At 24.7% G+C, this 25,986-nt stretch overlaps 2 protein-coding genes and 1 long non-coding RNA gene across 13 annotated transcripts; 2 read left to right on the top strand and 1 right to left on the bottom strand.

The window, feature by feature from the left end:
* The first annotated feature begins 227 nt into the window (after positions 1–227).
* On the top strand, positions 228–14,574 carry LOC145977605 (aminopeptidase N-like). Of its 7 annotated transcripts, none has more exons than XM_083109693.1 (14): positions 228–373; positions 537–694; positions 4,649–4,804; positions 5,747–6,250; positions 6,751–7,236; positions 8,762–8,918; positions 9,499–9,646; positions 10,324–10,405; positions 10,787–11,154; positions 11,656–11,936; positions 13,047–13,225; positions 13,377–13,676; positions 13,772–13,838; positions 14,094–14,574. In XM_083109693.1, the coding sequence occupies exons 4-14, from the start codon at positions 5,763–5,765 to the stop codon at positions 14,211–14,213; spliced, it is 2,676 nt and encodes an 891-aa protein (XP_082965819.1). In that variant the 5' UTR covers positions 228–373; positions 537–694; positions 4,649–4,804; positions 5,747–5,762; the 3' UTR covers positions 14,214–14,574. The 7 variants fall into 7 exon arrangements, with proteins under 7 accessions (XP_082965819.1, XP_082965817.1, XP_082965816.1 ...); XM_083109691.1 differs by having other exon boundaries at positions 228–434; positions 563–694; XM_083109690.1 differs by having other exon boundaries at positions 228–434.
* Positions 1,522–3,872, bottom strand: LOC145977606 (uncharacterized). Of its 5 annotated transcripts, none has more exons than XR_014440580.1 (3): positions 2,882–3,872; positions 2,377–2,469; positions 1,522–2,161 (listed from the first exon to the last, which is right to left on the bottom strand). It is a non-coding gene; the product is annotated as an uncharacterized LOC145977606 (long non-coding RNA). The 5 variants fall into 5 exon arrangements; XR_014440579.1 differs by having other exon boundaries at positions 2,291–2,469; positions 2,882–3,866; XR_014440578.1 differs by having other exon boundaries at positions 3,582–3,859.
* Positions 14,575–15,499: 925 nt separating the features above from the next.
* LOC145977604 (aminopeptidase N-like) lies at positions 15,500–25,516 on the top strand. Its single transcript, XM_083109687.1, has 13 exons — positions 15,500–15,633; positions 16,662–17,170; positions 17,572–18,033; positions 19,586–19,751; positions 20,074–20,218; positions 21,190–21,271; positions 21,437–21,804; positions 22,331–22,611; positions 23,434–23,630; positions 23,784–24,083; positions 24,204–24,276; positions 24,523–24,706; positions 25,222–25,516. The coding sequence occupies exons 2-12, from the start codon at positions 16,683–16,685 to the stop codon at positions 24,664–24,666; spliced, it is 2,706 nt and encodes a 901-aa protein (XP_082965813.1). The 5' UTR covers positions 15,500–15,633; positions 16,662–16,682; the 3' UTR covers positions 24,667–24,706; positions 25,222–25,516.
* The last annotated feature ends 470 nt before the right edge of the window (positions 25,517–25,986 follow it).

Below are 25,986 nucleotides of genomic sequence, written 5' to 3'. Positions count from 1 at the left end.
TATATAAAATAATTTTTAAAGTAATTATTATCTCAAGAAAATGATTATATATGTGATTATACACAATTAAATTCTTGTTTGTCATTTTAAACGAACATTAAACGAAAGAAATAAATACATAATTCTCAAAAATTTTATTTAAGATGTAAGCTTGTACATATGCTATGTATATATCTCATAAATAGAAATTTAATTCTTACAGAAATAATGTAAAGAATGTAAATAAGAATATATAAATAAGGGTATAGCAGCGTACAAGGACGTAGCGCGCTGTTGTTTACATTTGGTGATCTCTTGTCATTCACGTAGTGAGACGGGAAAGTAGTGGCACGAGTTGCTCCGTGCGTGTCGCATTTTCTCTCGGAATATAATCGTGAGAATATTAAAAGATATTAAAAGATATTAAATATCATTCTCTCGAATAATCAGAGCTTGTAAGTCAACGCGATAATTAATTTTCGCGTCTTACGTGATCATTTATAATATGATATAATCGATATCGTGGTTTAAAAGAGTTCAGATAATATTATTTTCAGATTTTGGATTAATTAACAAAATGTAGTAAAAATTAACTCGCGCAATATTACGACGTTTATGTGTATTGGTGATTTATTATTGAAACGTGTATTTTGTATAATTTAATCAATCGTAATTTACTACGCAATTTGGCAAAGTGATCTGGCTACGCGATTTGGTAAAGTATATTATATTCTTTCGTATATTGTATTCTCTATGGATATTGATATTTAATTTTATCTTGCATTATATTTGTCCTCTTGTATCATATCGAGAGAACTAATTACCATAAACATGTATGTACGCATATTGATTAACAGAAATAACATGCGAATATGATCATTTTTCATGCCAAATGGATAGCTTTTTGCAATCATGATTTTTTTGTATCCTCCCCGAGACGCAATAATTGTAAATAATAATTATTTGCGCTGGTTAACAATTTTTGTAATACAAATGCGCGTCTCATACATACGCCAATAATTTATATAAAGTGCATCGCGCGAGATTGTCGTATTCTGATAATTAGTGCACGCGTCTAATTAATTGTGTTTCCGCGAATATGTGTGTGAGTGTCACGTGAGTGTCATGAAGAAGCAGCCAAGCATGAAAACGAGAGAGAAAAAAAATCCAGGAAGGCGTCGATAACAACATGGTGAAGCAATCATGAGGTTTTGCAATCAAATGTTTCTTTACAATTTGCACAATATTAGAAATATAATTTTAATGATTTACAAATTCACTTTTCTTATTACGTTATTTATTGATTTGCGATCAAGTGAATTTAAACAAAATTTATGATTGATCAATTTCAAATTCTTCTACCGAAAATTTTTGTTTGAAATAAAAAATCGCGCAAATACATTTATATTATTTAATTTTTCGAGAACTTTATTATTGTTATATTTTGTTTCATTTATTTTACGACACTCTGTGTAATAAAAAATCAGCTTATATGTGTCAATATTTTTATTTTATACATATGTACTATTTTTTTGCTCGTGTTACAATCTATAATAGTATGATCTATATATATGTATAATTTGAATGTTAATTATATATTAATTGAATACATTTTAATGCCTATTGAAATTCAATCTTGTCCAATTATGTGTGCTTTTAATTTTATTTTACTGAATTTTATTTGACTTAATTTTATTTTACTCCGGTTTATATTAGACCTAATATTTTAAAAATCATCTATTAAATTTGTATCATATTGATTTATTTTTAGCTTATAAACTTCTTATATATAAGACAGGAATCATATATATTTTTAACACAGTTAATACTCTCAAGGAAATCATTGCCTGAAAAAATAATAAAATGCTATTAGTTCGCGGGGAACGCAATATGATTTACGCTAAGTTCTCTGTCATTTTGATATCACGCTGCCGCGGGATTATAAATTTCTGCTAAGTTTTAAATCTCTCTTTTTCTCTCATATATGTACAAAAACATCGGCAAAAGTAACGAATGACATGATATTTTGCGAAACGTCAAATAAATCGTTGACGACGGGTCCTTGTTGTATACGAGCGACTACTTGCCGCCGTTTGCCACTTGGCAGTTTAGCACGTGGAACCGACAGTTAAAGAGGATTTTTCTCGAGTTGATCCACCGACTCACGCATTCCATTTGCCGTCTGAAAATAGAAACGCTCCATCAGCTCCTGTAGATCGTTTCGCAGCGTGCTGTAATACGTCATGCTTAGTCGCGGATTAGAAAAAACGCGTCAATACAACTGGCTATTACATCGATGGCCAATGCAAACCTCTATAATATATGAATTCACGTATCGAGAAAGCTGCGACTATTATATGCAATGTAAATAAATGTAAATATACGTGGCATACACACGCGGTTATTCGCTTATTTCAATTTTAATCTGTGCCATAGGAATGACGCAAATCGAATGACGCAACGGAATGTGCGCGTAATTCTTTGGATTACCTGTGGAAGATATGAAAAGGATATTATTCTATTGATTTATCGATTAAAATCTTACACTAATAACACGTTTCAAATAGAAATTTCATGGAGTGATGCTTAAAATAATCAGTAAAACAAATTTTTAGTCCTCTCTTAATGAGTTTAATTTTTAAAAAGATTGAGCTCCACAATATTATTTAAAAAAAAGTTTAAAAATATGTTTATATAAATTATAATTTTTTAATATATATTTGGTACACATATTAAATATAAATAATTATATATATTTAAATATAAAAATCTGATATTCTAATATTTTAATCTCATAATTAACATAAAATAATAAATAGCTGACATAAAATAATGTTTAGAAAATTCTTTAAAAAAATTCCTTATATACTATATATTTTAAGAGCAGTTATATCAAACATACACAAGCACAACAGCATTTATTTCTCTTCTTTCGCTGTTTGCCGATAGAGCACCGTCTAGACATTAGAAATTTAGATCGCATTCAAAGCATTTTCTGAGTTTCACGGCAGAATTTATAACATATTTAATGACCGGTGCCGCGATAGAATAGCGAGATAACGTCGCGCGATTCGCGGTTGGCGAATATACACGAGCTCTTATGCACATGTAACCCTCGTCGAAGATTTATGCACGGAACATGTCGTTGCCACCATTGTGCGAGCATTAGGTAACACGGTTGGTACTTCATCATCGCCGATATGAAGGAAATAAAAAAGAATAATCTGGGGGAGAGACCACAACTGGAAGCTGCGTTTGCTCTTTTCGTTTTCATTGCAATGAAAATAGGAGAACAATGAGAACGGTAGCTTAAAATTAAATCACACAAAAAAATTAAATAAAAATTGTTATACGAAGAATTCCCCAGCTATTGGCTGGACAGATGTTTCATCAATAGGCTCTCCTTTCTTTGCAACTTTAGATTAGTCTTCGTTTTATATAATTTTAGATCCATGTTCTCCAATTCTCTAATACAGTCGATTAAGTACAGTTAATACAGTTGTAGGCTATGGTGATTTTTACGTCAAATTATGGTCAATCTATCGCAGTAATTTTGGAGAAACGCTACGAAAACGCTACGAAAACGCCTTTCATAATGTTACCAATCAAGCGGGTCCACAGAGACGTGAAGTAGTATAATCTCGACTTGCGAGGCAATCGAGCGGGGAATGAGGTCACACTTCCGATAATTCTAGCAACCGGATCGGCCTGATCCAATCGGCCGCTTGCGAGAATGCGGCCGGCATCTAAATAAGACACAATCGTACCGAACAATCGCATACCGTCTCGCTGCTGCATGTCATGTAAGACTTTCTAGCGTCGTCTTGACCGGCCTTGCTAGGACTACCGGCAATCGAATCGACCAGCCAGTCAGCCAACCGAACGGCCCCTCAGCTCCCGTTCAACAACCTGTTGCTTTCCGGCGCCACGTGCCTTCTCACCTACCTGGAATGTCAGTCTTGAACGCACTTTTGCCAGAAGGGTAGATTTCTTTACAATGCAGAGAAATTTCGCACAAATTTCGCAAAATGAGAAAAGAGTCTAACTTTGTTACATTTCGAAATTAGAATTATCGACGATCTCGCGCGTGTTTTTTTTTAAGATTTTCGATGATCGCCTCTTATCGACCTCTCTTTCGGGAAATGAAATTTATGACATCTCTCAGCATTCATTTTTATTTTTTTAAATTTCGCGATGATAAAGTACCCTTCCTCAAAGAGAAAAGTTTGTTTGTGAAACTGAACAGACCAAGCAAGTTATTACTGTTTATTAATACAAATTATTTGCATTCTTTGCAATTACAAAGAGCATTTAATATTTTTATTGAATCATGTCTGACAATGAATTATCGAGTGAAGTAATCCCTAACATACGTAATTGATTGCGAGTATAATTATAATTTATTTCAAAAATATATATTTAATCATATATATGTATACATATTTGTAGTATATATGTTAGTATATTGCTTTCTTTTGTACTTCTTATATATTTAATACACTTTCAATCAACTTTTAAAATCTTTTAAAATCTGAAATTTTGTCTGATTTAAAAAAAATTTTATTACAAACTTTGAAATTATACTATTGAAATTGTAATATAATTTAATAGAGGATATGAGATTATAAGACTTATATTTACAAACAGTACATATTTATAACTTACACAGTACCGGTATCGATGTTTCGAGATTTCGGTGACCTCTCGAAGTGAGAACGTGGTAATTGTACAGATATATTTCTGACAGTGTAGAAATAATACGTTAATTGCTGGTAACTATTACGGAGGATTATTTCTTGATTGCCATATAATTTTATCGTACAAGGTGAGTTATTAGCAAAATGAAACGTAATATATAAACATATATTTCTTTTTCAACATAAATAAATTGTACAACACGATGTATAAATGTATCTAAGTATGAAAAGCATACAGTTCTATTTCCATAACGTTATCTTTTCAGAATTATTTTGAGAGCATTAATATTTTTTTTTTATTTCACTATATGTCTCTATTATTTTTATTTTTCTCAATAATACAAAAAAACGAGATTTCAACCATATATTGCAATATTATATGTCAAAAATATTGAACTTAAGAAAATAACATAAGGAGTTTTTTTAAGGTTCAAAATTATATTTTATTTCTATGTAAATATTAGACTCACTATACGCAGTATATATATGTGCAAATTTTAGAAACGTTTAGTTACATATTTTTTCCGTAAAGTAGTTATAATAAATATATTCTTCAAAATTATATTAAATATGATTATATTGAGCGAACGAACTAATTTTCGTCATTAAAAAAAATATATATCATAAAAAATATGCACAAAATATTCGCCAGTGTTCAATTTAACTTATTTATGTAAAGGATGAGATATTTAAGAAAATTTAATAAATTTCTGAGATTTATTTTCAGTTGTTCGTTTGTCTAGTATATTCTCCTTGAGAAAACATAAATAGCAGACAATATGTGATAAATATACCCGAACGAAAATATTTGAACAATCTTTCGCACGAAAATTTAATGCTTAATTAAATGTTTGACATTTAAAAATTAAAGTTACATTAGAATTTTCAAAGCGATTTCGATATATATATATATATATATATATATATATATATATATATATTTATGTGTGTGTGTATATTAAGATTATATATAATTGTTCTGTTTTGTCTAATAATTACGCGATGCATACATTTACGTGCTGCATTTTGTTTGTATTTGGCTTTAACTAATAAAGAAAATAATTTTATAGGTACGTAAAAATTAGCATGGCACTCTTAGAATTATTAATAAGTATCGGTATGATTATCACTGCGATGGCTGCCTTAAATGAAGATTGGACAGCTGAAATACAAACCACAGTTAATTATAATTTATCGGATAATATAAAACCGACACATTACGACATCCAATTGATATTACCTATCGAAGAAGATGTATACAGTGGTGAATCAATGATCAGCATCGAGATTTATGAACAAACGCGACATATAGAATTGCATTCAGCAAACCTGGTTGTTACCAAAGTCGCATTGATTAACAAAAATCTACAGATATTTAAGAAGAATACAGAAGAATCAGTTTATAAACCAATGATATATTTATATTATCATCGGACAAACATTTTCAGCATGTACTTTAGCGATGAAATATTACCTGGGAATTATACTTTAAGCATGAAATTCCTCGGTAAAGCAACTAAGAATACCGAAGGCCTCTTTAGAACTTCTTACAAAAATAGAAAAGGAAACACAATGTAAGTAAATGTTAAGAATTAAGAACACTTTTATAGTTACATAAACATTATTCATATATATATATATATATATATATATATATATATATATATATATATATATAATTATTTTTTTCTATTCTTTATAAATTATTTCCATTACCATTATCATCATTAAATCTATTGTGTAAAACTTAATGAAATATCACTATCAATAATACATATAATAACAATCAGCAACAGCATGCTAAATATTACAATAAGTTACGAACAAAAATGAGCAATAAGAATCAATCGCTAGATGAAAAATGATATATTTCTTAATGATTCATATACATAAATAATTTCCCAAAAATTCGTATATATTTTTCTATATATTTATATGTAATTACATTTTTCTCTGTTCAATAATTAAACGGGTCAATATGTCAATCAAATGAAATTTGTTTTTATCATAATTCTATTAAGCTGAGAATAATGATAATTTTAATATTTAAAGCATGTTTCTTGCCCATTGACAGGTGGTTATTCGCAACATATCTACAGACAACTGGGGCGCGATATTTATTTCCATGTTGGGATGAACCGAAATTAAAGGCCGAATTTACAATTTCTGTAAAACACCCTAAAAAGTACAAGGCTTTGTCGAATATGCCAATACAAAATGTACATAACGTTGAAAATGACATGGTGTGGACATATTTTAATACCACTCCTTCAATATCTCCTTATCTCATAGCGATTGCAATAATCGATTTTACGGATGATGTCAGCCTTAATAATGATATTATTAATAATATTGTTTTCGATGAATTGGATATAAAAGTATGGTTCAGAGAGGAAATGCATTATAGCTCAACTGCATACAGCACATTTCAGTATTTCGCTAAATTTATGAACGATTTTTGGCATATGTATACTTTCAAGTTAATTCCGAAAGTAGATTATGTTGCAATTCCGGATTTCCCAGAGAAAGCTGTAGCAACTTGGGGACTTGTCTTTTACAGGTAATATACAGAGAAGTACAAAAATCTCTCTCTCTTTATATAGAGATGAAAAATTATTTTTATATTCTACATTTCAAAATTTTCAAATGTAAATTCGGATATATGACACATGTTTACATTTAAATCAATCGCAATAATATATGTAATAGGTATTTCTATTTTTATATCAAATTAAAAATTAAAAGTTATTATTTTTTTCATTAAATTTTATATACATAATGTTAAAAGAATGCAAATTTGATTCCTATGCTTTATTATAAATGTTCGTAAAATTTGTTTTATCGCGTTAATATACGGAAATATATATTTTGCTTTTTTTTAATAAATTAATATTTTACTTTTTTTTAAGTAAATGTGTGTTTTGTTATTTAATATAGAGTATTTCAAAATTATTAGATGATTTTAATGCCAAATTATTAATGCAAATTTACAAATGGTTAATGAGAATGTCAAGACATCAATAATTTCCAAGTTATAAACAATTTAGCAAAAAAATTTTTTGGAAACTAAACTTTATGCAGTAAAAACTAAATTTAAAAATTAAATTTTTCTCAAGTAAAATTCCTTTTGATAGAATTTTAATTTTATTTTAATTAAAAAATATGTAACGATAAAAATTGGAATTCGGATATTTATAAAAAAATAATTTTTCTTGACAGTCACTAAGGAAAAATTAATTCTAAATTGAAGATTTGTTTTGAAAAGAATATTTGATAATTTTTGGGATATCTATATATATTGCTTGCGCGCGTTCGTACATGTATAAAATGCAATAATTAAAATATACACAGTGTTTTATTTTAATTTTTGATTATGTATTATTTTCTAAGAAATTATTTATTATTATTATTTGTATTTATTATTTAAGATAATGCACAAATATTTTTAAGTTAAAGAAAAAAGGCTTTTCAATAAACAAAATGTAATTTAAATAAAACAACCAAATAAAAATCATGCGCAAATGGCCGTAAATAAAAATTTCGAATAAAAAAACTCAAACTATTCATTATATATCGATTGGACTTCAGTACAATAGTCTATCTAACAAAATAATGAAATAAACAATCAATATAATGCCATGAGAAATGGAAGAAACTTTGTACAAATTTTAGTATCTCATTAATTCAAAAACTCATTAAATCTTTGAATGTAATGAGAATAACAGATTAATATAAAATTATAATCCATCAAGAAAAAATAGTAGCTGCATTGAAAAATACGTATTTATAAATTTATAAATATAAATATAATTAAAAAATATCTTTTTAATTTATTTAAAAAAAATTCATACTATTATTTATAAAAGTTATCGAATATCTTTTTTAATACAAATTAAAAATAAATGCCGATTATTTACATGATTTAAGTTTTTTCGATGATTAATAATAAAACTAATGTATTCAATAAAATTAATTTTCAAAATGATTAAATTGTGTATTTAATAGTTTAGAAAAATTATTAATAACAATTTTAGAAATTTTCTAATATTTAGTTAATTAATTAATTAAATATTAATGATTTATAGAGAAGCAGATATTTTCTACGAACCAGACAGCATAATGAGCGAATTAAACATAGAGTCTTTAATAGCATATAACATGCTAGTTGAATCTCTCAGTGGTTTACCATCTTGGTTAAAGGAAGGATTTGCAATTTTTTTTGACGCGGATATCCGCGATAAGGTTGTTTTATATTCTTAACACTAATTTACTTACACAGTTAAAAAAAATTGTCTGTAACAATCATTGTGAAATGAAAAATTCTTAAATTTTTTATATATTTCTTTTATTTATTACAGTTTATATATTTTATTATTATTTTATTAATATTTTTTATACATTTTTTTTATTTATTAGTTGGTGTTAATTTAGTTGGTGTTTATTTTTAAAATTTTTCATAAATTTCAAAATAAATTTGAAGTATAATTTTAAAGTAAAAAAATAATTTTAGTCAAAAAATGGCATGCACATTTAAAGTTAAAATAATAAAAGAAGAATATAATTATTACTTTCTTCTTCAAAATCTTATAACAATATTTAATTGCAAAAAATTACAATCTATTTTAGACATAATTTGTTAAATTGTATTTTTAAATTTATCAAAATAAAAAATAAAAGAAATAAAATATACAATTTTTTCTTAAGACCAAGCAATTATTTCAAAAATATATTGTTAGTAGGAATCTTTTTCGATTAAATATTTATATAATTAAAATATTTTTAACATATTAATATTTTATTCTATACAAATTTTTGTTTTTAGCATTTCTCATCTTATAACAAAATGAATTTTTTCGTCGTCCAAAACCAACATGAATCTCTCCGTTTCAATTTTCATCTCAATAAGAATCTTTTACAAATCAACAAGCTTGATATTAATTTATTTCCTGGCTTTCTTCGTTACAATAAAGGTAAATGTTAATTAAACAATATATCATGAATTTTGAAATGTAAATGTAAATTTGTCGTAGCATAAGATATAAAAAAGAGAGTTTTGCTATACTACTATATATATATATACAGGGTGTCCCATTTTATTTTTGTCGGTCAAATATCTCGATATTACTTAGAGTTAGAAAAAAATGTTTCAGACAAAAGTTGTATGGCTTGAAGGGGGCCATAAGATGGTGTCATTGGTTTAATACTTTTATGTACAAAATAATGAGAGGAATCAATTGGTGTAAAGAAAAAACATAGTTGTTTTTAAGAAAAAATATGTAATTTGCAATTAACAATTATATTTTTTTTTAAAAACAACTATGTTTTTTTTTACACCAATTGATTCCTCTCATTATTTTGTACATAAAAGTATTAAACCAATGACACCATCTTATGGCCTCCTTCAAGCCATACAACTTTTGTCTGAAACATTTTTTTCTAACTCTAAGTAATATCGAGATATTTGACTGACAAAAATAAAATGGGACACCCTGTATATATATATATATATATATATATATATATATATATATATATATATATATATATAAATATATAATTCTTCTATACAAAATCAGTTAAATTGATAAAGTTATAAACATAATAAAATTTTATGCTGAATAATAATATTGTTTACATTTAATTGTAGCTTTTTCTATATTGCGTATGCTGCATCATTTAGTCACCGATCTTGTGTTTCCACTTGGTATGAAGATATATTTAGAAAAAAAGTAAGTATTATTATTTTATGTCTTATTATATGCCTTTTAATGTGTATTGCATCGATAGTCAAACATAATATTAATTTTAGATTACATATGCGTTCTAATCTCTTTATTCTCAGAATTCTGTATCGGCTACTCTATTCTATTTTATTAATAAAAGATAGCTATTTTATTATAGAAAATAAGATTAATTTTGGAATTTTTTTTACATTTTACTATAAATTATTTTATCGCTCACAACAAAATTGTTATATATATATATATATATATATATATATATATATATATACATATATATATATCATTTTATGTGACTTTTAATACAATTAATTACAATATTAAAGAGTTTTTAAAAATATTAAATTTATTTAGTTTAATTTTATATAGTTCAGGTTCTATACTTTCATCGAAAATATTCTGGAGATCTATGCAAGATGCTCTTGATGAATTGCATCCAGAAAACAATGTTATCTTAATAAGAAAAATGGATGGTTGGACAAAACAGAATAGTTATCCTATATTAAAACTAACACGAAATAACGGTTATACAAATATATCATTAGAAAATTCCGATTCAATCGATGGTGAATTGTGGATACCTATGACCTATACTACACAGAATAATCCCGATTTTAATAAGACTTCGTTTCGTGATGTCGAGTGGCTAAAATTCACTAAAGAAGAGTCATTTTCTAATGATGTATCTAAATTTTTCAAAGAAGATGGTTGGATTATAATCAATTTACAACAAGCTGGTAAACATTAATCAAATTATTTCGAATTATTTTATGTTTATTTCACATAATTGAAATTTTATTTTATTTTTATTTTTTTGTCATATGCTAATATAAATTTAAAATAATTATGCGTGCATTATTTAATTATTATTAGTAAATATGCGTAAAAATTTTATGTAATGTATAAAATGTCATATAAAGTATTTAGTGTTATTGCCATTGAAGAATACTGAATTAAATTTCATTTTATATGCGTTATCTAATGATCTAGTGATCTCTAAAATCAATTTAAATTTTAAATATAAAATTTCTTATATAATTTTATTTTACAGAATATTAAACAATGATAAATGTGTAATTCTATAACTAATAACAACAGTTCACATTTGAAAGTTTATGTTAAATCCAACAAATTTAAAAAATTTAATAGTGTTCCTCATAATTTCTTTTACTAATATAATTTTAATCATTTTAATATTTTATTATGTATAATAGTAAAATTTATTTATTATATGACAGGATACTATCGTGTCAACTATGATACTGAAAACTGGAAAAAAATTGCAAAGTATTTAAATGATATGAAATATACGGATATACATGTTCTCAATCGTGCTCAAATCATTGATGATGCGTATCATTTTTTAACGACTGGACAAATTGATTCTTCTCTGTTTTGGGAAATCACGAATTATCTATCCCGAGAGACAAATTTTATAGCATGGTATCCTATGATCAAAGCTTTTGAATACATGTCGAGTGTTTTCCCATTATCAAACGTAGGAGCATATGATATCAAGGTAGTTATAAATTTTGTTAGCAAGAATTTTACATATAAAATATAGAATCATAACATATAAAATATATTGACTTCTCATATAAATTATTTTTAGATAATCTACAAAAAGATAAAAAAACAAAATGTGTAAATATGTTTTAGTCTAACTGAAAAATTCAATTATATTTTTTATATAATCTTATTTGACTAAAAAATAAAAAAATTTTAGCTAGTTATCGCATACTTTATACTATGTTCATTAAACGTTACATATTAATACATATTTTTTTTATATTAAGACTCTCTCTGTACTAAATAAATATATATGAGTGGGCTCAGATGCCAAAATAATACAAATTCATTCAAACTTGATATTAGTAGATTTGAGATGCAGAATACGATTTATCATCAATTAGTACAACTATAAACTAAAATCATCTGTTTCCAAGATCAATCTAGTCTGCATAATTAATTCATTTATATATGTATACTATTTATGTGTGTAAACGCAAAAATCTTTATTTCTGAAATTTTTAATTTTCGAATTTGTACCATTTGATATATCTGAACTGCTTATATTATTAATTGATTTTTTATGTAAAATTATGTAAAATTTCCAAATTATCACATTATGTATACATTTCATTAATGTATATTCTTTTCCGTTATTAAATATTTCGTAAAATTTAATTAATTTAAATAAACACCGTAAAAAATATAATAATTTAAATAAACGTAAAAAAATATATAAATTTATATAAATATATACATATGAAATATATATATAATCAGGGAATATTTCTTAGGACAGCAATTTTGAATTATATTTATTTTATCAGCGAAAAAAGTTCTACAGAATGTATTATAATTTGGGAACACACACACACACACACACACACACACACACACACACACTCACTCACACTCACACACTCACTCACTCACACACTCACTCACTCACACACTCACACACTCACTCACACACTCACTCTCACACACACACACACACACACTCACACTTACACACTCACACTTACACATATGTCTTATAAATAAGAAATAATGAAATATTAATGTAATTAATGTTATATTATTATTAAATTCATATTTTATATTAATTAATAATTTTTAGGAAAAAATGCAGAAAATATTAAACAGATATTTGCAAAAGGAACCATACGAAAAACTTAACATGTTAACGTATATGGCGCAAGAAATCACAACGTGGGCATGTATTCTCGGTGATTTTGATTGCAAGAAACTAGCAACTTCTAATTTACAACAATATCTTTCAAATCGTACAAGGAATAAGTAATTTTCCTGATCATTATGATTCTTGAATAGGATGTAACATTTTTCTTACATATTCTATGTGACATGATTCATATGTTATTTGATCAAAATATATATATAAGATTGCAAAATAAACTTTTATAACTTTTTATTTTCTTTTTCAATATAGATTTCTTCCGGAGGAATGGACATATTGTAATGGATTGGCGATGTCGAACAATATTCTTTGGACTAATGTACTTGATATATACCAAGAAGAATTTGATAATAAATATTTGAGATTTTTGGCTTGTTCTGAAAATATTGCTATAATTCAAAAATTTATAATGTTAGTGGCAGTGGAGAATTGTAATAAAACAATAAAACATAAAGACTGTATGAGCAGTTTGCATTTTATTATTGCCAAGCATGCAAAGAATAGAATAATACTTGATTATATATTTGCAAATTTTAACAAAATAATACCAAGGTAATTATATATGTATTTTCTCATAAATGTTTCCGTTAGTAGTATCGTGAACAAATTTTTATATTAATTATAAACCTGCTGTTTTATATTTATAGACAAGCTACGGTTGCAATATTAATTGATATTATTAATCATGTGTATTCTACGGAACAATTTGATAAGGTAAATCTTATACAACTATAATAAAACTTACAAATTATAATAAGATTATTATTAGTATCTTTCAATTACATTACTTATCTTTGTATTATATAAGAGAGAAAGAATATATTTAATATTTTACTATAATTATATTAAAAATAAAAGTTATGACATAATTATATCAAATATGCAAGAATATTGAAGAAAAACTTTTCTCTCATAATGTGACAGAATAAATTAATTATTCACAGAAAATGTTGACATAATTTGTTTTAGATACGCCAATTCGTGAAGGATTATTCAAAAGAACTAATTTTAAATGTGGAACGCAAAATTGAGATACGTTCATCTGAAATAAAAAATCAGATGGATTATCTTGAAATACTTACAAAATAAGGCGTAAATGATCAATTAACTAAATCAATCGAAGCTGATAACTTTATATATTGCTTGTAAACACATTTACTTTCTATTCAGATATTCACATTAGTTTACATATTTTAATTAAGTTTTCTTATATTGCTTATATATATTTTTATTCGAATTTATATTTTATCTATTGTCATTCTTTTGCTTTTTTTTGTCTATAATATTTTTAATATTAAGTTTTAATATGATCAATTGTTATACTTTTCAGTTATTACTACTATAAGAACAAACATTGACATTTATTATAATTAATATATATTTATAAATGATATTAACATTAATTATTAATTTATTAAAAAAGATTATTATTAATGTTAAACATATAAGTTTATGCGATTAGTATTAATGTTATAATATTAATATTAATATTATATTATATTATATTTAGGATATTATAATATTAATATTAATACTTAATATTATAATATTTAAATATTATATATAATATTAATATTAATGTTTATTTTTTTGTTTTTGCATATTAATATTTATAATGTTTCTATTATTATTCATATTAATTAAACTTATAGCATTATACATTAATAACATATATACGTAATATTCCTGGATTTATAATAAATTCTGTAACACTATTTGGCGTTGTTATATATATTGCTAGATATTCCCTCCCCCCTTTCAACATATACTTATATATTTACTTTCTTTTTAAAATGAAATTTCCTTTGAAACGATTACGATATTTGAATAAATAATAATTTTATTTATACTTAGCGGGTATAACAAAAACATTTTTAATATAAGTTCTTATTATTAATATCATTATACATTATGTCATTATTGCGAAAGGCAAATTATTAAATTGCTATTACGTCATTTGACTATTACCTTTCAATTTACTTTAAATTCAAAGAATAATGAGTTTGTTAGCCATGTTAAAAAGCGGAATTTTAGTAATTTAAGAAATTTGCACTTAAAGTTTCAACAACTTGAAAACAATGTTTTAAATTGAAAGAGACATTATTTAACTTAAAAATCTATAAAATTTAAAGCTTGCAAAAATTTATGAAATTTGCGATTTTGATATTGCATCAACGGTATGGAAATAAATATTTAATAGTTTTGGATATTTTGTACTAATTCTGTAAAAGCTATACAATGTGTCGATTAGCAAGACACACAATGTCTACAATTGTAGAAGTTATTTATATAGCGCACAACACATTACATATTTATTATTTTGGTTACCAATATTATTTTGGTTACCAATATGTATCAGTTTTCGATGACCTCTCAAAGTGATGAGACGGGTAAGTGAACAGATACATCTTCGATATTAAAAGATTGTGAAGATAATACGTTAATCGCTGCTCTAAAGCAGGCTGTTACAAGGGACTATTTTTTAATCTTCATACATTTTTAGTATAAGGTAAGTTATTAGAAATAAATTAACACGTATTATTCTTTTAAGATAAAAACTATATAGAATAATTTAAATGATCTCTCTCTTTCTCCTTCGAACCTCGAAGTATAAGTACAATGAACGCATAGTTCCATTTTCTCAAGATTATTCTTCCCAAGTTATTTCAAGATAATTAAACTTTCTTTTATATCTCATTACATATTTCAATCATTTCTCTTTCTTTTACATAATTTACGTAGTTTAAAAATATTTTCAAACATATATTATAATATTATGTACCAAACAGATGCTAAAATCAAAAATAATATGAAGATAGTTTCTTGCTAACTACTGTCTAAAATTAATTAATTAATATTTTAATTGCATTTGATATCCCATGTACAATGTATATGTGTATACATGTTGTAGAAACATTTAATATATGTTTACCTTTTCCTTTATACATTTTTTTTAATAGATACCTATAATAATATTCAAGATTACATTAAGCAGCATAAATTGAACGAACAATTACTGCCAATTTTCATCGTTATAGAAAAGATAGAATAGAAAAGATTTATATAAGATAAAAAATACGATGAAGCATTTGTTGGTGTATAAATCATGCTTGCATTTTATATATGTGAAATAAATAATTAACAAAATATTTTAATAACTTTCTTATTTGTGTTTTCGACTATTCGTTTATTTAGATATATTTTGCTTGATAGAAAACAGGATAAATAGACTTTGAAAGCAGCGTGTTGATAAATATATGTCAATCTATTATATACATGTATCTATATAATTTGAAAATAATCGAACGTTTTCGAATCGAACGTTACGTTATGATTTTCAAAATACCTTATGCGATAATGATATGCTTCAAATTCTTTTATTGCAATAGTAATATAAAAATATCAGCATTTTGTACAAAAATATCAAAATTATATGCTCTTTTACTTGTTTTCTTGTTACATAACAATCATGCATTTGAAAGATTTATATTTTACATTTTGTTTGTTCTTCTCCTATCAAAGAAAATAATTTTTCAGATATAGAGAATAAAATTTGGCATGGCACTTCTAAAATTGTCATTAAGTCTTGGCACAATTATTGCCGTGATAGCTTCTTCTACTTTTGAAAATTCGAAGAAAGATTTGTCCACTACAATTAATAATCGTTTATCGGATAATATAAAACCGACACATTATAATATCGAGTTTATACTAAATATTGAGGAAGGTATATATTATGGTAAATCAAACGTCAGCATCAAGATTAGTAAAGAAACTGATCAAATAGAATTGCACTCAATGAACTTGGCTATTACCAAATCCACATTGATTTATAAAGATGTACAACACTCAGAGGAGAACAAAGAATGGCTCTATAAACCATCGTATTATTCATATGATAAGGAGACAAACATTTTTATTATTCACTTTAGTGATAAATTATTGGCTGGAAATTATATCATAAACATGGAATTCTTCGGCGAAGCAACTAATGATACCGAAGGTCTCTTTAGAACTTCCTACAATAATGGAGGAGGACGTAAAGTGTAAGTAACTGCTAGAACATTAAGAGAACATTTTTATATTTACTTAGTAAATTATTTATTATTATTCTTTACAAACTATTTCTATTACCATTATGTCGAATGCTTTAAATCATTTACTGTGTGAAACTTAACCAGATATAACTTATAGTCATACACATAATTAACTTTGAATAAGTAAAATTTTTTTCTATTTGATTTTTTTATACATGAATTCTTTATATAATAAACAAGTTAAAATATCAATCAATACACAGTAATACGTAAGAAAGGTACATATATATTTAAATATTATTTTTTAAGCATCATTATTAAATCGTATTTGCAATCTTTAATTTCTAATATTTTTATGCCAATAATGATTAAAAATTTATTATCTCTAATATTTTATTATCATGTGACAGGTGGTTGGTCGCAACACATCTGCAGACAATTGGAGCACGACAGTTGTTTCCATGTTGGGACGAGCCGGAATTTAAGGCTACTTTTACCATTTCCATAAAGCACCTTACGAAATACATAGCTTTCTCAAATATGCCAGTGAAAAATCTGCAAAAAGTTGAAAGTAATATGATGTGGACACACTTCCATACTACCCCTATAATGCCTCCTAATTTCCTGGCGATAGCGGTGATCGATTTTATAGGTGTGTCTCACAATTGGAATGTCAAAATATGGCATAAAGAGAAAGAAATATACCAAGTATATATTTTTTATCATATATATTTTTTCACTCATTTGCTCACGCTGACTTTGGAAAATGAATGGCACATGTTGAGTATGAAAATGATCCCAAAGGTGGATTATATTGTAATCCCAGATTTCCCCAAAAAAGTTGCAATAACTTGGGGACTCATCCTTTACAGGTAATACATATAATATAACATGTAATATAAAGAAAAGAACAAAATTATTTTAACATTCCAAATTTCAAAATTTAGAAATATGTATAGGGGAGACCGGGGACAAAAGTAACATTTTTTGTATTTTAGGTCACTAATTAATTATCGTTAGAGATATAAAAAAAGATTATATATTTAAAAAACTCCATTTATTGCTCTATTATTATACCTATGTTTCAATCTCAAATGATAAATATTTAAAAAGCTACTATAGTTTTTCGCAAGTACGTTGATTGTTACTTTTATCCTGGGGGCCTGGGACGAAAGTAACATAGTCTGGGGATAAAAGTAACAGTTCTTATTTTCGGAAAAATAAAATAAATATGACTTTTTTCAATTTAAGGCAACTTTTATTATAATCTTTTATTAAGCAAGATAACTTTTTTATAAATTTGTATTATATTATATTAAAATAAAAAATAAAATAAATATTTATTTTTATCATCTTGGAAAAACTTAAAAGAAATAATCTTCGTTAAGCAAAATAATTATAAGTAATATCATAAAATAATTATACTTAATATCACACCAGTCTTGTACTTTTTTAAGTCTAAATAATAGTTTAATTCTAAATAATAGTGTAAAAATTGCATGATAACTACTTATACAAAAGAGATTGGTATCTATTCCGAATCACAATTATGGCATACGTAATAAGAATCGCCTTTGGTACAGTTATTATGGGACCAGCCCTTATACTTTAAGCATTGAAACATGTTACTTTCGTCCACAGAGTGTCGTGTTACTTTTGTTCCCAAACACATTTTTTAGAATAAAAGCATTATAATCTAAATATGATGCAAGACTTAGCCAAATCAACTATAAAAACTTATGAATACATTTTAGAAGAATACACCGGCAAATAATTACGTTAATATATACACTTTAATTAGACATAGATACAAAAAAACTAAAACAAGAAATACTTAGGTGAATAATGCAAATACGCTAATTTTACTCCTGCATGTGCAACCGGCACGATCGTTCTACAACAATTAGCTGAAAAGGAAGAGAATCGGGGCATACGCGTTTGACTATATAGTACAAATTATTCAACATATTGTGTAGTTTATTACGAGGCTTGTTACTTTCATGATATTGTTACTTTTGTCCCCGGTCTCCCCTATTTGTATTAATTTTATTTCATAATTTTAATTCATAATATATATATATATATATATATATATATATATATATATATATATATATATATATAATATACTATATATATATATATATATATATATATATATATATATATATATATATATAGTATATAGTATATAATATATAATATATAATAATCAAATAAATTTTTCCATTTTGAAATCAAAAATATTAATTGGAAATTATTGTGGTGGTGATATTATTATTGTAATAATTTTTATGTATATATGTGTGTGTGTTATGCATGTATATATAATTTTAATACTTATAATCAATATGTATAATTAATGTTTAAAATAATTGTACATGTAACAAAAATTTTCAATAAGAATGTCTTAATTCTTTCTAGAGAAGATTATATTATCGACAAGGAAATATCATTAAACATAACATATGATAAAATAAAAGCGTTACGCTTTATAGCATATAATATGGCACAGGAATCTCTGAATAATATACCACCTTGGTTATCTGAGGGATTTGCTAGATTGTTAGAAATCCATATCATTGATAAGGTTGTTTCTTTAGCGCTAATTTATTTATGTAAACAAAATATTTTTTATAGTTGTTATGATATAATAAATTCTCTAATTTTTTATATTTTTTTGTACTTTAAAGTTAGAGTGAAAATTTCTCGATTTTTCAGTTTTTTATAAAAATGTTATATATAACTTTATTTTTATAAAATTATAACATTTCACTTAGACATAATTTATTATAACTACGTAAAACATAATTAAATTTTTTTCTTAATTAAAATAATAAGTACACATTGCTAATATCCAACAACTACTTTTGATCAACATTTGTTTAACATATTAAAATCTTTGCCTTTAGAATTTAAACGATCGAATGATGGATATGCTTGTAGTTCAGATTCAACACGAATCTTTCCGTTTAAACTCTTATTTCAATGAAACCCTCTTAGAAATCAACAATTCTAAAGTTAATTCACTTCCTTCTTCTTTTCGTTATCACAAAGGTAAGATTGAACATGTAATTGGACGATTGTTCATAAATTTTGGAATATATGTATCATAAAAAGATTCAAAACATAAATGATGAGTAAAGTTATTTGTTGTTTAATACATTATGTTCGCTAAAAGAGTATAAGAAAAACAATTATATATTTATTTTTGATGTATATTACACACACGCACATACAGAAAGAAAAAAAAAGAGAGAATATGTGTGTATACAGGGTGATTCAAAACAACCTGATGTCTTTGAAATATGATATTCTTGAACGAATTCTAAGGCCGGAATTAGTCCGATCTTATATTCAAGATCATCTTAAGTAAGGTTTGAAAATGTTATACGGCTATTTCATTGGCTGAATAGAATCTTAAGACCTAAAACCAGACTTAAGACAATCTTGAATATAAGATCGGACTATGAATTCCGGCCTAAGACTATTTTTCCTCTTGAAAAATTTTGAAATTTTTTTTTTTTACTTTATGTAATTTCGCGTTTGAATATTTTATTCTTAAGCGTTACGTTATAACCCCCCTAGACGGTAATAATATTGTTAAATATTGTGTAGAAACTGCAATAATAATTTAATACACTTCAAAGGATCAAATATTGTGCAATAAAATTGACTGTCTGGAGAAACGGGAGAGCATTTGTCTCGTGACGCTTTGCGTCGTCCCTGCCTGCCCGTTGTATCGGACTCGTGAGTAGCCAACTATTTTCTATTATAACTCAAAAATTAAGCTTTGGACAAAATTTTTCAAGAGGAAAAATAGTCTTAGAATTCGTTCAAGAATATCATATTTCAAAGACATCAGGTTGTTTTGAATCACCCTGTATACATATAATACATATGTAAAAAAGCTAAAAATTTCATTTTTCGCTGTAAAATCAATTAAATTCACGAATTTATGAACGTTTTATTAAATAAATTTACTCTAAACATTCTTAATTATATACATTGTGTAACATAAATCGTAGCATTTCCTATATTACGTATGCTGCAATATCTACTCACTGATGAGGTGTTTCGAGAAGGTATTAAAAATTATTTAGATACAAAGTGAGTATTTAATTATTTTATTAATAAATATGTGTCATACCAAAAATTAAATATAAGTTAAATATATAACTAACTATTATATAAGTGAATTTAACTTTTCTAAAGCAATTTATTACAGTGTATGTGTATTAACTATTAATTTTATATTAAATTTAATAAACTTAGTATGAATAATCGGACAGCACTTAATGATTTTTGGATCGCTATGCAAGATGCTCTTGATAAATCGAGTAATGAAAAGAAGATTAACTTAATAGAAAAAATGGATGGTTGGATAAAACAGAAAAATTATCCTATATTACAAGTAAAACGCAATTATGATGGTAATATAAATATATCGCTACAAAATCTCAATTCATTTGGTAGCGAATTGTGGATACCTATAACCTATACTACACAGAATAATCCCGATTTTAATAAGATTTCGCTTCGTGATGTCAAGTGGTTAAAATTCATTAAAGAGAGCTTATTCTCTGCTGTGACTACATTTTTCGAAAATAATGAATGGCTTATAATCAATTTACAACAAATTGGTAAATTAAGCAACAAATTTATTATACGTGTTATGTTTATTTCACATAATTGAAACTTTATTTTATTATATAATTTTATTCATTTCTCTCATGTATTAATATAAATTTAAAATAATTATGCGTTATATTAAATACATATACTAATTAAGCGTTACAGTAAATATGTATAATAATTTTACGTTGTATAAAATGTTATATAAAATATTTGGCGTTATTGCTATTGAACTAACAATGAATTGAATTTCATTTTGCATACATAATCTAATAATCTAGTGATTTCTAAAATCAATTTAAATTTCTGAATAAAATTATATAATTTTATTCTATAAAGAATTAAGCAATGATAAATGTAATTCTATAACTACACTAACAGTTTACATTTAAAAAATAAGTTTTCATTAAATCTAACGAATTTTAAAAATTTAATAATATATTTCTTGTAATTCTTCTTTCTTTTACTAATATAATTCTGATGTTTCAAATAATTTATTATATATAATAATAAAACTTATTTATCGTGTGACAGGATACTACCGTGTCAATTATGATACTAGCAACTGGAAAAAAATTGCGAAATACTTAAATTCTATAGAATATACGAAAATACATGTTCTCAATCGTGTTCAAATCATCGATGACGCGTTTTATTTCTTAACGACTAATCAAATATCTCCTTCTGTATTTTGGGAACTCATAAATTATCTAGAGCGAGAGACAGATTATGTAGCATGGTATCCTATGATCAAAGTTCTTGAGCACATGTCTAGTATTTTTCTACTATCAGATCCAGAAATTCATGAGATTAAGGTAATATATTTCAAAGTAATAAATTTCATAATTAAGAATATCATATGTTAAATCATTACATATAAAATACATTGAATTTAAATAAAATATTTTTATTAAATTATTAAATTATTTATATAAAATTTTTTCTATCATCTTTTTAGATAATTTCTAAAAAGATGATAGAAAAAATTCAGTTTTGTTATTTATTATAATTTCTTTGTAATAATTTTATTTGGCTAAAAAATACAAAATTTAAAAATGAAAACTTCTCATTATTGCTAACTTTATATTAAAAATATCTTATGTGCTGTACAATAATTTATTTTATTCGTAAATTTTATAGATAGAAGCTTCTTATTAATCAATTCTTCATATTATATTCGCCAAACTTTAAAATTGTAGAACATGTTTAATAATTTTCTTTATTACTTATTACATGCATGTTTTTCGAAAAATAAATAAAATTTTGCAAATAATTCATAAAATGTAAAATATAAGTTTGTGAAAGTATTAATATATTATACCGTATTAATATCAGAATTTATAACATCTATTAATTACTTTATGAATATTTTTGTGTAAAAATAAAAATTTTGAAATATATTTTATATAGCTATACCATAAAATCATAAATTATGTAGCAACTATATTTATATGTGTAAATATTTGTGTAATATAAATAACATATTTGCAGTAATAAAAATGAGAATCGAAAAAAATTAAAGCTACATTTATTTTATTAAGGAAAGAACTTCTAGTAAAGATATATATTTATATATATTTGTACATATATCTGTTTTATAAATACAACAAATCATATAATTGTGAAATAATTTTCAGGAAAGAATGAAGGAAATATTCAACAAGGTTCTTGAGAATATAGGATACAAAGAATCATATCAAAAAAATAAAAATTATTTTACTAATTGCCTCAGGCAAGAAGTCACAAAATGGGCATGTCTTCTCGATGAATTTAAGTGCAAGAAAGCAGCAGGTTCTAAACTGCAACAATATCTCGCAAATCGTACAGAGAATAAGTAATTTTCCTTATTATGATTTTTAATTTTTCTCTCATCTTGAAAGCAACATTTTTTTTCATTTTATGATTCATATTTGACCAAAATATATATAAAACTGTAAAAACTACATTTTTATAACAAGAGTTCTTACTTTCTTTTTCAATATCATAGACTTCTTCCATGGTGGGAAGAATGGACATATTGTAATGGTTTGATGGTACTGGATAATAATTCTTGGCATTATGTATATAGTATTTACATGAAAGAATCTAATAATAAATATTTAAAATTTCTGGCTTGCTCTGAAAGAACCATTACTATTAAAGATTATTGTTCACTAATATTGAAAGAGAATGGACCGATAAAAAATAAAGATCGTGCGATTAGTTTTCATTATATTATTGCTAAGCATGCAAAGAATAACAACATACTTGATTATATGTTAGCAAATTTTGAGAAAATAACATTAAGGTAATTGTATATTTTTTTTCATAAATGTATTTTGCTAAGAATATCGTGAAAATTATATACATGAATTAATTAAACTTGCATATACATGAATTAAATAAACTTGCTGTTTCGTATTTATAGAGTGCCAATGAGTGCGGTTGCAGTAATAACTAACCTTATAAACCATGTCTATTCTGAGGAGCAACTCAAAAGGGTAAATTTTCATATTATCTTGAATTTTATATTATGTATTTATGATTGTATGCATATAAGCAAGCATACACGCTACGCACTTATATGAATATATTTATGCGTAAATCAAATTATGTCAAAAATGAAAAGCTACGACGCATCAGATAGTATTATAATGAAAATTATTCTTTATAATACAAAAATTAAATTACTTATTCTCAGGAAAAATGTAGAAATATAATCTGTTGTATAATATAATCTGTTTTAGATATACCAATTCATTTCAGAAAGTTATATGAACCATATAAAATTACATGTTCAAGATAAGATAAAGAGGCGTTCGTCAGAAATCACAAATATCACAAATTATTTTCAAAAACTTTTCAGTTCCAAAGAACTCAAGCACATCTGACCAATCATCTGAATCAATGGAACATTCTTTTTATACACTTGTACATATTCATCTATATTTTGGCTAGAGAGTAGAGAAAACTAGACATTACTTATAATTACTTTTAATTTTATCTTCTTAATCTTTTATATTGTTTATTATTTTTTAATCTATATGAATATAATTTTATTTTTATCTGATTTTTTAAATATTATCTTTAATGTAACTAATTTCAATATTTTTAATTATTAATATTAATAATAAATTAATTTTAATATTAATAAATATTAATATTAATACTAAGTTAATATTAATATTAATAATATATTAATATTAATATTAATAATAAATTATATTAAATTAACTTATATTAATTCACATTTAATAATTTACATTATACTAATTAATAATAGGGTATAAATTAAATTTATACTGATTAATAGTATAAGAAATAAAATAATAATTTTTGTGATACATTTAATACACATTTGTATTTAATATTAACTATTAATTTAATTATTAATATTATCATTAATTTAAATTAGTAAAATTAATATTAAGTCAAAAAATATGTAGGTAAGGAGAAGAGTATATTGGGAACGAGGTGACGAAGTAGCTCCATAACAAAGTGGCTGCTCAATAAGAAGATCCTAAATCCTAATTACGAAAGCTCCGTTATTTTCCCTCTGCTCATAAATAGCATAACAATAAATATTAGTTTATTATTATGCCCTATATAATATCTACATATAATTCGTCTATATAATAATAAATTAATATTAATTTATATTTTAGTGCATTATTAATGTTTCTAACATTTATTACTAATAATAGAAATATTAATAATAAATATAAAATTTAATATTGTTAATATTATGTAGTGTGTATATAATATAGTTTAATTATATAATATAATGTAATATTATAATATAATATTATAATATAATATATAGTTTAATTATATAATATAATTTAATATAATTTATATATTCATAATTTATTTTTATATATTAATATATTGAGTATAACATTTATTATCATTTAATATTTTGATTTTATATACAATTTGTAATGTATTTGCATCTACTAGATTTTTGTTAAATTCTATGATATTATTTTATACTATTATGTAATATGTCCCAGACCATTTCTCTCTGTAAATACATACGTTATATATTATTTTCAACAAATTTGTTTATACTAATATTATAATTGCTAAATAAAGAAAATTATTATTGTTCAATGAACAAATGCAATAATTTTTTAATTCTTTGATTTATATAATTTCCATTGTTAACAAGAAATATATGTGACAGAAAGAGAAAAAGGAAATAGAATTTC

The sequence above is a fragment of the Camponotus vicinus genome, unplaced genomic scaffold (genome assembly GCF_025532165.1).
Source record: "Camponotus vicinus isolate PSW18456_S1 unplaced genomic scaffold, iyCamVici1.0 SCAF_1, whole genome shotgun sequence".
NCBI classification, from domain to species: Eukaryota; Metazoa; Arthropoda; class Insecta; order Hymenoptera; family Formicidae; genus Camponotus; species Camponotus vicinus.
The sequence above is the reverse complement of the archived record's forward strand: the minus strand, read 5'-3'. Positions and strand labels throughout refer to the sequence as shown.